We start from the raw sequence: 13,542 nt of genomic DNA, 5'->3' as shown, positions 1-13,542 counted from the left end.
GGCTGCGCGCATGCGCACAGCGCCGCCTGCCGGTCACCGGGCCGGCTGCTCCACCCTTCGTGGCTGTGGGGAACCGTAAACGAGTCACGGCGGGGCCGCTCCGCGGCGTTCGCGGACCGCCTGCCCCCGCAGCGGGGGCTGGGGCGGGGTGGCGGTCTCTGAGGGGGCGTGGCCCTCAGCCGCTCCGGTGCCCGTGAGGGGAGCGCGGGGTAGCGGCGGCGGGGCGGGGCGCGGCGGGGGGCGGGGGCGTCCCGCCGAGTACTTAGCGGCGGGGCGGGCCGGCGGAGCGGTAACACGGTGCTGTAGTCCCGTCAGGTCCTGTCCGCCCGGTGACCCGCCATGGGCTCGGCCGCGCCCGCCTTTATCGGCGCCGAGGAGGTGGAGCAGCACCTGCCCCGCGCCAGCCTGCTGCTGCCGGCGCTGGAGGCCGCCCTGGGCAACTTCTCGGCCGGCGCGGCGGGGGGCGTCGTGCAGCCCGTGCGCACCGTGGTGCCGGTGCACCGGCACGGCGGGTGAGGCGAGGGGCGGCGGGGTGGCCTTGCTGGGCCGGACCGGGCCCTGCGCCTCGGGGAGCTGGGGTAGCGGCAGCGGGGGGCCGGCCTGCGGCGTGGTGGGGGGAGCTGGGGCACCGGGGAAGGTGCTTGGTGCCGAGTTACCGATTAACGGGTTAGTGTTACCGCGCCGCTGGCTGTGGGCTCCGTGCTAAGGGCACGTCGGTAATACGAGTCATTCTCTCACAAGCTTCCTAGGAGTCATGCCCGCTTACAGCGCCGCGGATGATGCGCTGACAACCAAGCTGGTGACTTTCTACGAGCACAAGAAGGACAGCTCTGCCCCTTCCCACCAGGCCACGGTCCTCCTCTTTGACCCGAGAAATGGGTCTTTAAAAGCTGTGAGTTTCACACGCGCTTCTGCGTTCCTCTCTGTGGACGCTCTGTCAGCTGTCCCTTCTGATTCTTGGAAGCTGGAGCTGGTGTAAATTGGCCTGAGTTTTACCTACCTCGTCAATGAAAGTGTGTTTGGCCTAAAGCCTGGGGTCTTTCGTGTGTGTTAAACTGTGCTGTCTGCTGCTCACTGCTGCCTGTGTCTTGAAGGGACTCTGGTGGCTCGTAGGGTGGCTAGAAGAAGCGGTCAGAAAAAGTTTGCCATGTATTTGAAAGGGAAAAAAAAACCCTTCCCATGTGAAGAATTGATCTTAAACCATATTCAGGCTATATCAAAAGAGGCTTACAATTGGCATTGTGGGGAACAGTATTCAGAGTCTTATTTGTTTCCTTTTTTTTTTTTTATTTGTTTGAAGAATTTAGGGAATTTTTAAGAATATTGACCACTTGCATCACACTTCAGTAGTAAGGATTATTAAAGGACCAAAACTGTCAGTTTTTTGAGTGCCATAATTCGTGTACAGTAGCTAATCCACACTGAGGCAGGAGTGCCCCGCTGTGTGTGATACACAATAAAGGAATTCTGTGTTTCCCTGGCGTCTATTTGTACAGACCAAAGCAGTGCAGACTTGTGAACCACTGCCAGCATGCACTGGTCCCTGGTCTTACTGGAGCGCAGAATATTGCAGCTACGTTGATCAGCTTCCTGTGTTGCAGAGCCAGGGAAATGCAGTGCACTAAGAGCTGTGTGAGTTAGGGGTAGTTCCACTCTGTGCCAGTTCACACTCCGTTTGTGCTGGTGGGATGATGTGGAAGAACTGGAATAGACAGAGAATCTGCTCAGTTTAAATGTGATTTTTTTTTTTTTACGTGGTTTGTGCTTGCTATAGTAATTATCAACTCTTATATTTTAGCTATGCCATGTAATAAATCACAAATGTGATTAAAAGTTTTGGTATTTACTCATATTTTTAGTGTTCATTTGTCTCTGTTGGAACTTTTTTTTTCTTAAAGGTTCTAGATGGCAGTGTCATTACAGCAAAACGAACAGCTGCAGTTTCTGCAATTGCTACCAAGGTATGTCTTCTGTATTTTAAGTCAGGACAGATTTAGTGGCACTGTATAAAAAATGACCGGAAGGCGTGATGTAAATGTCTTTCAGTATACGTGAATTTTCATCGAATACAGCTTTAAATTAGATTTGTGGTAACATAGGTACCTTCAGGGAAAACTTAAAATGGGAATTTTCTGTTCTGAGTGAGTTATGTCTGGTTTTAACATTTTGTATGTGATTGGAGAAGGAATCTGAGCTGTGTTATTGTGGCTTGTTGTTCTGCACGTTCCTCTGGGAATTTACTGAGGTGTCTTCCTCTAATTTTCTTTCTTTTGGTTTTGTCTTAACATGCTCCTTTATGGCTTTGGGTGATGTAGCTGTGGTGATAAATTCAATTTTGTTTAGATGTAAGTTTTCCCCTGTTGGGCCAGGACAGGTGGGTTGTACTGGACCTGCAGAAAGAGGAAAAAGCACAATTTCAGGGGGCAGCATGGGTCGTTTTAAGATAGATGATGCCCAGGTTAGATGGATGACTTGTCCAGGAGTGGCTGTCTGTTAGTTACCCTGTTCTCACTGGAAGAGGTCCAGATGACTATCCCTGACTAAACAGCCTTAAGTGTCTGAAGACGGGTGTGGTATATCTTGCTGTATGTTGCTTTACATTATTTCAGTTTCATTGGAAATTGTTGGTTTTAACTTCTTTAAAACTGTATTTGGCTGGGCCACTAATAGTGGGAAGAGAGCAAGTCACCATCCATTGCACAGCAGGGTTTTAGCCTTTGCCTGAAAGGATGAGGCAGTAAGAAGAGGGCCAGAGAGGAGAAATACTTTGGGTTTTCACCCATCAGCCTTGTATCAGAATCAAGGCTGATCTCACCGCTTTGTTGGTGGCAGTCTTCATGCCAGCATGACTCTATGCATGGCAATAGAGCCACACTGATGTAAAATTGGAGTGAAGAACCTATCCCCAAGAGCTTCTCCTGAACCAAGGGAGAGAACAATTTAGAATGGAGTCCTTGGACATGAGGTTATAGGACCTCATGCATCTTGGCCGTTCTATACATGGGCAGTTCTGACAATTTTTACACAGTCAAAGCTCTGCTGGCCTCAAAGGAGCTTGGCTGCTGAAGGGACTTCAAGATCAGATCCTTCATTGTCGTCTGTTGTTCTGAGAAATTTTCAGGAGTGTTTGAGTTTAGCTCATAGCTGTCATCCTGTCCTCTTTATGGCATTTGCTTTTCAAAGACCCATGCTTTTATGTAAGGAACCTTTGAAACCAGTGCTTCAGAGTCTTTGAAAGGAATGTTAAAAAGAGTTCTCGCTACTGAAAAATGGGATTAATGAGATTTTTTTCAATTTATTTGCAGAAGAATAAGTGTCGAGAGCCTTGAAAATTCTAAAGCTTTTTATACAGAAGTGATTGGCCACAGCAAATGCATAAACAAGATGCATGGATAGCTTAGGGCTGGACTCCAGGAGCCCTCTCTTCTCCTCTGCTAAGTACTGGTGAATCACAGACAAGAACTAAACCAGTAAATCAAAAGCAACTAGAGAAGTGAATTTTATTATTTGTTCCTCGGAGCCATCCCTATTTTTACAATGCCTGATGTGTACATACTATGGCTCTTAGAGTGACGGGATATGCTCGTGGTATAATTTATGGCTTCAGTGAATTGAAATAGAAGGCTTAGTGTGGGGCTACCAAGACCAGTTAACCCACACAGCTACCACTGTCAGTACTGATAGCCCTGTTTTCACCCAGTGCAGAACGTAAACACTACCATTTTACACTTAGTCACATAGGTATAATACATTGTACTATGCTAATATTTGAGTGTGCCAAGGCCCCAGAATTTGCACTGGCTCGTGCTGTTGCATGTTAGGTCCGAATCTCAAGAATCGGACAACACAAAATCAGAATTAAGCCAAGATGTACTTTGGTGCTATTAATGCTAGCTTTTGCATTAAAAAAAAAATACATTGTATACTGGTAATTGAATATCGTTCTGTGTGAATCAATACTAACTTTTGATAAAAGCATTAATTTCCTTGTTTAAAAGGACTAAGGACGCTGCTTTCTTTTGTAGTATTTTGATATGTATTTGTCATATTTGTTAAAATATGTTGTCCTTACATATTGTTTTTTTTATATATTTGATACCTTTTAGTTGTTAATGCCAGCTTTTGCAGATGTCCTGTGCATTTTGGGAGCTGGTGTTCAAGCATATAGCCATTATGATATCTTCACAGAACTGTTTGCATTTAAAGAGGTAATGGACACATCTTAACAGGATACATTTATTTTTCTCTATTATGTTTCAGGAGCACTTATTATAAATGAAGTATAGCCAGTAAAGTTGTATTTGGTCTGGCCAAGCAGCTAGCAGCCCTCACGGTGCTGTGCTCCATACCCGAAGCCAGAGAGGTGCTGATAACACACCGGTGCTCCGGCTCCTGCTGACCAGGGCTGGCACGGCACCAGGGCTGGCTCTGCCACATTCCCCCTCACCAGCAGGCTGGGAGTGGGCAGGATCTTGGGAGGGGGCTCAGCCAGGATGGCCAACCCCAGCTGGCCAAAGGGATGTTCCATGGCATATGGTGGCTGCTCAGCAATAAAAGCCAATTTTATTGAAATCAGGAGTGGGGCGACAACATTTATTATTGCATTTGTCTTCCAGAACAGCTGCTAAGCATACTAAAGCACTGCTTTCTGGGAAGTGGCCAGACCTTGACTGCTGATAGAAAGTAGAGAGTAACATCTTTTGTTTTCCTTTGCTTCTGCGCGTGGCCTTTGTTATTGCTTTATTAAACTGCCTTTACCTTGACCCACGAGGTTTTTAGTCTTATTTTCTCTGCCCCCCCTCACCCTTCAGAGGAGAGGAGTGACAGAGTGGCTTGGTGGGCACCTGGTGTCCAGCCACGGTCAGCCCATCACAGAAGTTGAGGGATTAATTGTATTTTGATTCTGTTTCTACAGAACTCAGAATACTCTGAGCAGCTGTAGAATTGCTTGCTCAAATGTTTGGTGTTGTTTTTTTTTTAAAAAGGGGTGTGTGTGGCAGAAACCAAGTTGTTTCAGATGACTTCTTCACCCTGTCTGAGAAAATCTTACTGTGTATGCCATACTTAGATAAGCTTTCTGTGACTTTCCCCTAAATATATGTTATTGGAAATATTTGTATTTTATAAATACAACTCTACAAGGAGCTGTTTTTCTGGCATCACAAAACAGTCATTCAAATGTAGCTGCACACACATGAAACTTAGTCACTTGTATGATGACAACAATAAAGGGTAACCCCCCATCCCCCTTTAGGATGTGTGTAACTATCCACTGCAAACTGGAACAGTGTTCTGCTTCAGCAAGGAGAAGTTCTCCAAACTAATCTGTTTGTGGTTTGTTTTTTGTTTTTCTTTCCTTGAAGGTCAGGATATGGAATCGCACCAAAGAGAAAGCAGTGAAGTTTGCAAATTCAGTTAATGGTCCAGTGCAGGTCTGCTCTTCTGTTCAGGAGGCAGTTACTGGGGCTGATGTGATTATAACAGTCACTATGGCAACAACACCGATTTTATTTGGAGACTGGGTAAAACCAGGTGCCCATATCAATGGTATGCTTGTTACGATTGTTTAAAGAATACATTTATTATCCCATTTTCACATCAAAAACTGTTGAAAGCGGTATTCTGTGCTTCTTGGAACAAATGTTCTTTCTGTTTTGACTTTTTGCCTTTAGTGAGGGTCCTTTTTCCCCAGCCATGTCTTCCTGGTTGTTTGGAGCCAGAACTCCTGATTATTCCAGAGTGGAAGTTTGCTAGAGCATGGGATATGCTTTTTTCCCCCAGTGGTGCATCATCTTTGATACCATGTTGTCACTTGATGCTCACCTCACCTGGATCTCCATTTTAATAACCTATACAGACGTGTTCTTTCCAGAGTGATTTTGGGATGTTCCCTTGGTAGTTGTCATCTTTTCTTCAACCAATTTTGTAAGCCCCCTCTTTGTCCTTTTTGGGCTGATCACATTGATTTACTTTTTTACTTGAGTAAAAAAGATGCAGTAACTCTGTTAAGAGCTTAATAATTCGACCTCTAATTATGGTGAGATTTGAGGGAGGATTTTTTTTTATGCCTTGTTTGGAGTCTCTGGACATGACCACATTTGTTTATTTTATTAATTGTGGGCCTGGTTCGGATGACCTTATGCACTTACCAAATAGCTTGGTAATAAGACAAAAGCAACTTGTCAAAGGGAACAATTTAGATAAAGGTCCCATGTTCCAGCAGCATCCTACCAATTTTTCAGACTCAATTTAGTCCTTTGTCATTGAAAGTTGTTGTCTGTCTCATGTCATGGCATAGAAGCCAGAAGCACAACCAAAATCAATTAAGGTCTACAGTCACGGAGGCAACACATACACAAAGACCCCTCTCCTTTCTTTGCTTTTTTTTTTTTTTCTCCCCTTCCTCTCTTATTGAGGCATTCATGCTGTTTGAAGAGGCATTCAGGCAACATGGAAATGGAATTTATTATTCCATAACAATTGGGCACTTAAAGCATTTGGTTACAGTATAATTGGGTTGTTGGTGGGTTTTTGTGGTTTTTTAGTCCATAACAAGTTGTTAGTGGTATCTTGCTGTGTTTAAAAAGTTCCTCGATTTGTTTTCACTTTCTCCAGGTAAGTGAAAATCCATAATCTGCTCAACTTGTACTGCTTATGAGGTTGCAAGGAAACAATAGAAGGCTACAGGTTTAAAAATCCTGACTAGTGACATTGAACTCTGTCTGCATGTGCAAGTCTTTGTTGCACAATACTTAGAGAACTGAGGAACTCTTCAAATCTTATTTTTTCTCCATAGACACATAAGAAACACCCAAATCAAATAAAAGGACTATAAAATTCAGGGTGTTTGGTAATGCTCTGATGAAAGACAAAGGTAGAGAAGATAATGGGCATGGGGAGTTGACTTCCTTAAGCCTTAGCTACCCAGAGTCTGCTTGTAAGGGTGGTCTACTGACAAATCAAATACTGAATGTTTTAGAGGAACTGTATTGGATGTTAGTTAACTCTGTTTAAGAAACAAAAAGCAACAAAACCCTGTTAGTTTGGTAATCACAGAAACGGGTTACTGTTTGTCTGCAGAAAAGTTGTAGTCTGTATAGCTGTTTATTCTAAAGGTGCCTCTGTAAGCAGGGAAGATTGTCACACCTATTTATTGGTGTCATTTTCAAAGCTGCTGGCAAAGGCTTGTTTGTTTTATACCTGTACATAGTTACACGTATCTTTAAATTTCTTGTGGGAACATGAGGTGATGAAGGGCTAAGCAGTCTTAAGTCCCTTTGTTCTCTGTCAGCATTATTTGGAGGGAGCAGTTTGACTGGTACACCAAAGAGCTGGAAACAGTGCCAGCAAGCATCGCACTTTTGCTTCCTGAACAGTTGCAGTTTAATGCTCCAGCAGGTTGAAATGCAAAGGCCGATTGCTTCCAGTTGTTCTGGCTGTGCTTACGGGGAGTGTAAGACTTTTAGCAGCAGCAGCATCTGCATGACTAGAGTAATCTGGAGGGCTGGACACAATGTCATCCTTCATTAGCATCAGTGGAAATTTAGGGGGTTGGCATCTTACAGAAACAGGCCATGTGTATGTCAGTGTTACAGCTGAGGCCAGGTTGAGAGAAATCCAAGCTTTTTCCCAGTTGCTCAGGCACATCTTTTTTTTTTTATCAATCACATGTTTCCAGTGCTAACATCAGATTGTTTGTATTATTAAATTTCCACAACAGTGTCCATTGTTACTTCACACATGTCTTTTGGACAGAATGTGGTTTGAATTTATGAACATTCCTCCTAAGTTCATCATTTTTGTTGTCTTAGCTGTTGGAGCAAGCAGACCAGACTGGAGGGAACTGGACGATGAACTGATGAAGAAGTCTGTTCTGTTTGTGGATTCCAGAGAGGCTGCTCTTACAGAATCAGGAGATGTTATATTGTCAGGGGTAAGGTTTTCTTAAATTACTATCTTCAGTTCTACGGCAACTGGCTTGCATTTGAAATGAGTTGGTACTAATGATAGGCTGCACTGAAACACATTTTAGAGCATCACATGCAGTTGTTGACACGTTTCAAGCACAGGCTCAATGATAAATTGGTTTCAGACTGAGATGTCTATGTGTCTATGCCAAAACCGTGCAACCTCTGTACCTGACACCATATTACAGTAGCACGTTTTCAGCACTGGCCTTTGTGTACAATAACAATGTATTGTTCTTGAAAGACGTAAATTTCCTGCAATGTTTGGTAGTTATGTTAAATATTTTTCAAATTACTTATTTAAACCTGTAACTTTCTTCCCGTAAGATTTCGGCGTGATTGAAACACATCGTGCCTCTGTGTACAACATAATGTACGTTGTACAACAGAAGCCAGGCAGTGATCTGCAGAAATCCGATGACAGGGACTCTTAAGTTTAATAGTTCTCTTTTTTTCTTTGAATGGTTTTGCAGAACAAACGTAACTTCCACTTTTGAGATTTCACATAAGAAGCCTAGATATGGTAGAGTGTGTGGAATATCATGTGCTTTGTGGGATAAGTAACAAGCTATCCACTCTGTGTGTGGTTAAAAAAAAAAAAAAACCAACCCAAACAAAAAAAACCCCAAACAACCCAAAACCCACCCCAAAACCACAAAGCTTTTTGCCTAAGTCTGCCAGCTGTTTTTCTCTAAAAATGTTCCATTCCTCTGTGATTTCTGTCCAGTTTCTGTGTTATTTGACTGAATACTGATCTGCTTCACGATGGAAAGGAATCAGTTCTAGAATAGCAGAACTGCAGGAGTTCCTTCTTCTGAAGTCACTCAGAAAATGGCTTTCTCTTAATGTATGTATGGATATCACGTTTGTGTATAAATATGTATTTGTTTCACAGGCAGAGATTTTTGCTGAGCTGGGAGAGGTAGTGAAGGGTACAAAACCAGCCCTGCCTGAGAAAACAACAGTGTTTAAATCGCTGGGTAAGAACAACCCCTCCTGTGTACAAGCCTGACAGAAAACAATGCCATGTTATTTATTAGGACCCCATGCGTGGGAAAGCTGCTGATCATCTTCAAAACTGCTGTGGCAATGCACTGTCCCCAAGAAGCTAGAATGTGATTTGCATTTTCCCTTTTTATTTATCTAGCAGGACTGATGTAATGAAAAGTGATAGGAGAGCAAACCAACAATAGGAAGAAGTCTGTCTTCCACTTTGCAGTCGTTCAGCGCGGCTGCGGCGTTCATTAATACCGCTCCAACCCAAACGCCCTGCTGTTACGGCCCTGCAGTCTGTCTGACCCTCAGACAATGTGACAGTGTGCTAGGGGGTTGGTGTTGACATTCGGGTAAAGAGGGGGAGCAGTGATGGATTACTCTGGTCTGAGCTGCATGATATGTCTGAAAAGGGCCAAGCTGTGATATGAACATGGAAAACTAGATTCATACCTCTACGTTAACTATATAGCACACCTAACAGTTACACAATGGCTATAAATTTTGAATGTAACACTCTAGGTGTTTGGGATGGGGAATGATTCATGTTCCTGTCCAGTTGGGTAATTTCCTGAGTCCTTCTGTTCTTTTCTGATGCTGAAGTATTTGTACAGCTGAGGAAGTGTTTGAAGGTGACTTCAATTCTTTTTCAGGTATGGCAGTTGAAGACACGGTAGCAGCAAAATTTGTTTATGATTCATGGTCAGCTGGTAACTGAAGAGAGAGAAGTCTGCAATGCCGATGAGGCCAAGAAAATTGTTTGCACTTAGTTTCCTTGGATCCTTTGTTAACAAGAAAGGCACAAATCCTATCTGAATGTGGCCCTTCTAGAACATTCAAGAATGAAAAGTAAAATTTCAGCAATTGACTAATTTCTGCATTTTTCTAAGGGCAAGTATCAATACCTGCAGTATTACTAATAAATGTATCTCTCACATAACGGCAAGTATTAGAAGTTTGCAGTGATACTAGGAAGGGTATCTTTACATATTTTAGTATAATTCTGGAATCTATTCCTTTCCTCCTTAACTATTTCTGTAGCAGGAGTCTATAGATAGACTTTGTGGTTTTTAGAGAGGGAATTCATATTGGTGTAAAATATATCCATTTGGAGAATGGACTCTGCCATCATATTTACCTGTGATGGTACTTTAAATGCAACTGTGGGCCTCAGTGCTGCAGTGACAGTAACAGTCTTCAGTCTCCTGGGAACACAGCCCGCCTCAGACTCCTGGACACCCCTTCCCTTCCAACTCGGATGGGGATCTGGAAGTCACCATCCTTGCTTTCACCCTGACATTCCCCCTTCCCTGCTGTCAGACACAAGTTTTTCACTGAATAGCACGCTCCTGAGTGGGAGTTTATATAATAATGATGCCTCCATACAGTTAGATTTCTGTCTTTCTCTAAAAGACCTGGTGCAGGAAGACTTAAGAGTGCAACAAATCAGAGCTAATATTATATACATCTTAACTGGAAGGAAATTCAATACCTTCCTTAGTACATTCCTGGGTAGGATGCTGCCATTTTCATATTGCAAGGAGTCACCCAAAATGTAAGCACTAAAACATGTTTTGATTTGTTTTATCTATATTTTGTGGGGAGATTTTTTTTTATTAATCTGTGATGTTTGTAAGGTGTTTTTTTTTTCCAAGCTTCATGAAGGTTGGAACTGCACAAACTGGTTTCAGTAGGATAAACTTCAAGTATACAGGCAAATATTTTCAGCTTGGCTGTACCACACTTCAATTGGTAATTGTTCTTCTATCCCAGTGGGTATTAGCTGGGGCAGGAATTTCCATGATCTTTCCTTGGCAGAGGACCCCAGTGATGTTTTACATAAGGAAAAGTTCTAGTTCTGTGCTGTTAAGCAATTGCCTTCCAAAAGATTGAACATCTACTGAAAAACAGCTATTGTCCTGGAAACCAATTCCTCTCTCAGGCTGGAGTTGTGCGTTGTGAAAACTTATTTCTACTTACATATTTCATGGAGGCTATTAAATGTTAATTTAATTCTGTGGAGGGATTAGATGACATGGTCATTTTATAATGATGCCAGTAGAATACGGTGGAGCATCAAGAAGGAGCTTCAGAAGCAGTTAGTGTTAAAGCCCTTGATGGTACATAGTAAGTATAGAAGAGGTTAATGAGTACAGTGCAGGTGTGACATAAATTATACTCCAAATTATAAGCCTGGTGTAAAGTAGTTGCGGGGAGGGAGGGGGAATAGCAGTAAGTGACAGAGTTTGTAATATGCAGAGTTTTAGCATGGAAGGGTACCAGGCCAGTAAGTGAGTAGAGCCAAAGGATGTGTTTGTGTGAATAGAAATGTAACTCCATTGGTCTTGTTTATATCAGCAGAAACACAAACAGAAATTTATCTTCAAGCTTTTTAATTTTCTAACTGTAGCAAAATTACCCTTCCGTCTTTACATGTTTTTTCTTCTCTGTAATTTCTGAAGTGTTTGTGTTGACTTAACTTGTTACTTCAGTGATGGAGAACTCCACTAGTCTGAAACAAACATGACAGCCATTGATGTTCCATAATACAAGAACTGTGTGGAAACTTGCACTACTATTTATGACAATATTATCCCAGTTCTGTGCCTCTGTAAAACGAGATTTGTAATTTGAAGGGAGGCTTCGTGTTTGGGAAGAAGACAAATCCAGTTTATTTTCACATGTACACTTCTGCAGACTATGCACTTTAAAAAATAGATGGAGCCAGTCCAAAGAGCTGGTTCTGAAACCCCACAGTGTTCTCAGCTTTCCCTGGCAATAGGAGGTTCTGGGAGCCTGGCTTCAGCACGGTATCCGAATTCATGAATAGGATTCAGTTCAGTTACAATGGGAGTTAATTGGATGCTGTATTTTAGATTTATTTTTTTAAGGGAAATAATAGCTCTAATTTCCATGTTTCCTTCTCTTACACAATTTCTTAAGACTTTAATTTGTAACTTGCATTTATGTTACAATTAAATAGATACTGCTGCTTGTCTTTGACTTTTGTTGTCGATTCTGTTTCTGGTTTTGGGGTTGGATTTTTTTTTTTTTTGGTTTTGGGGTTTAGTGGTTTTTTGGGTTTTTTTTTTTGAAGATTAGGAAGAAAGTTGTTGCAGTGTCTGCTCTGAGTAAATGTGAGCACTGAATGGGAAGAGGAAAAATAAACTGAGACTGCTCTGCTCCACTGTGATACTCAATTTTGCAATTGTCCCGTCCTGCACATTCCCTCCTCTTGATGTTTGTCCAGTGTGGAGTATTAAATCCTTAAGGAAGGAGAATCTTGTACTGGGCAGGACTGTGATCATGTGGGATTCTGTGGTTATATGGTTTAGGTTAGGCTATAAGATTGCACATGTGATACAGAAAGTGTCTTCAACTGAACTGTGCTATACAAATGTTGCAAAGGAGTCACATCTAGGATTCATTAATTTAAATGCTTCCAAACTACAGAAGAAAGAAAAGGATTGGTGGAAAAAATTTGGAAAACAACAAAGCATGAGTGGATGGGAAAAACTGAAATGTGGGGGTTTTATTATCCTCCACACCCCCTTCGGTTCCATATGGCTGCTTTATACCAGAAGCCAATTTCCAGGACCACCCTGCAAGAAAAGGGCTAGCACTATTGCACTTATTTTTTTTTAATTTTGAGAAGATATATATATTGGGGTAGATTCAGTTGTCTGAAAACATCCTGTGGGCTGCTTTCAGGTTTCTTCAGTCTCTGACTGCAGTTCCAGAAGGCCAAGGGACTCCTACAGATCTTGTGCTGTACCTGCTAGCTCCATAGAGGTGCTGCGAATACCTAAGGATGTACCTAAATGCAGTGGATGCTTGCGACAGCGGAGTCAATCGATTTATGTGCAGATAGTCTCTGCTATTATCCATGGTGTCAGAGGTTGCAGATTTACAGCTGATTGTGCAAAGAGGCACATTTTTGGTGCAATGTAGAGATACTTGGGGCCCAATTCCCCCTAAAGTGTAATTTCACCAGGTGCCTTCTTTCTTACCTCCCATCCGTGACGGGCACTTGCATGCTTAGCAATTTTTGAAATAATTTTTGGATAAATGGGTTTAACCCGGTTATTTAAAATCTGGCCTGATAAGGTGCATTATGCTCACAACTGCACTAGGGAGAAATCGTCAGAGTAGCACAGACCTGGTGTCAGCCCGTTCTGTTAGGGCTGGTAGAATTCAGGCTCTGCAGCTGCGGCAAGGGGAAGATGCAGAGCGCGATGAGGCTGGGCTTGCCACTTCTGGGGCTGCTAGGAGGAATAGGAAACATCCACATCTCCAGGATGGGAAATAGAAAATCCTATTTCCTCCCATCCAGGGAAGGATTATAGACCTAGAGAAGCAATCTGCCCTGGATTTTTGCATCAATTGCGTGACTAAGAGTTACAGGATTTGCCCCTTCAAAATCTACTCTCGTATGCATTCGAATGTGTAAATTCATCAGTTCTTCCTTGCTTTGTTAAACATTTTGCAATTTCTTAGCCAAAATGAAAACAACCCAGTGAGTTAATAACATACAGCCTGTGTGTGTGGGGGATGCTGTCTGGTTTAATTACTGAGCTAAGTA

The 13,542-nt window shown here is 42.7% G+C and overlaps 1 protein-coding gene across 2 annotated transcripts; it reads left to right on the top strand.

Moving 5' to 3' along the window:
- The first annotated feature begins 65 nt into the window (after nucleotides 1-65).
- CRYM (crystallin mu) lies at nucleotides 66-11,963 on the top strand. Of its 2 annotated transcripts, none has more exons than XM_056334781.1 (8): nucleotides 66-187; nucleotides 742-892; nucleotides 1,899-1,961; nucleotides 4,107-4,208; nucleotides 5,364-5,547; nucleotides 7,812-7,933; nucleotides 8,863-8,947; nucleotides 9,614-11,963. In XM_056334781.1, the coding sequence occupies exons 2-8, from the start codon at nucleotides 755-757 to the stop codon at nucleotides 9,676-9,678; spliced, it is 759 nt and encodes a 252-aa protein (XP_056190756.1). In that variant the 5' UTR covers nucleotides 66-187; nucleotides 742-754; the 3' UTR covers nucleotides 9,679-11,963. The 2 variants fall into 2 exon arrangements, with proteins under 2 accessions (XP_056190756.1, XP_056190755.1); XM_056334780.1 differs by lacking the exon at nucleotides 66-187 and adding an exon at nucleotides 251-512.
- Nucleotides 11,964-13,542: the final 1,579 nt, after the last annotated feature.

Source organism: Falco biarmicus, chromosome 4 (genome assembly GCF_023638135.1).
Source record: "Falco biarmicus isolate bFalBia1 chromosome 4, bFalBia1.pri, whole genome shotgun sequence".
Taxonomy (NCBI): Eukaryota; Metazoa; Chordata; class Aves; order Falconiformes; family Falconidae; genus Falco; species Falco biarmicus.
The sequence above is the reverse complement of the archived record's forward strand: the minus strand, read 5'-3'. Positions and strand labels throughout refer to the sequence as shown.

What these genes read in the sequence shown, in the direction of transcription:
- CRYM (XM_056334780.1), top strand. Translation starts at nt 340, where the DNA reads ATGGGCTCGGCCGCGCCCGCCTTTATCGGCGCCGAGGAGGTGGAGCAG. An exon ending in TTTCTGCAATTGCTACCAAG is followed by an intron (nt 1,962 to 4,106) that starts GTATGTCTTCTG and finishes GATACCTTTTAG; the next exon opens with TTGTTAATGCCAGCTTTTGC. An exon ending in AACAGTGTTTAAATCGCTGG is followed by an intron (nt 8,948 to 9,613) that starts GTAAGAACAACC and finishes ATTCTTTTTCAG; the next exon opens with GTATGGCAGTTGAAGACACG.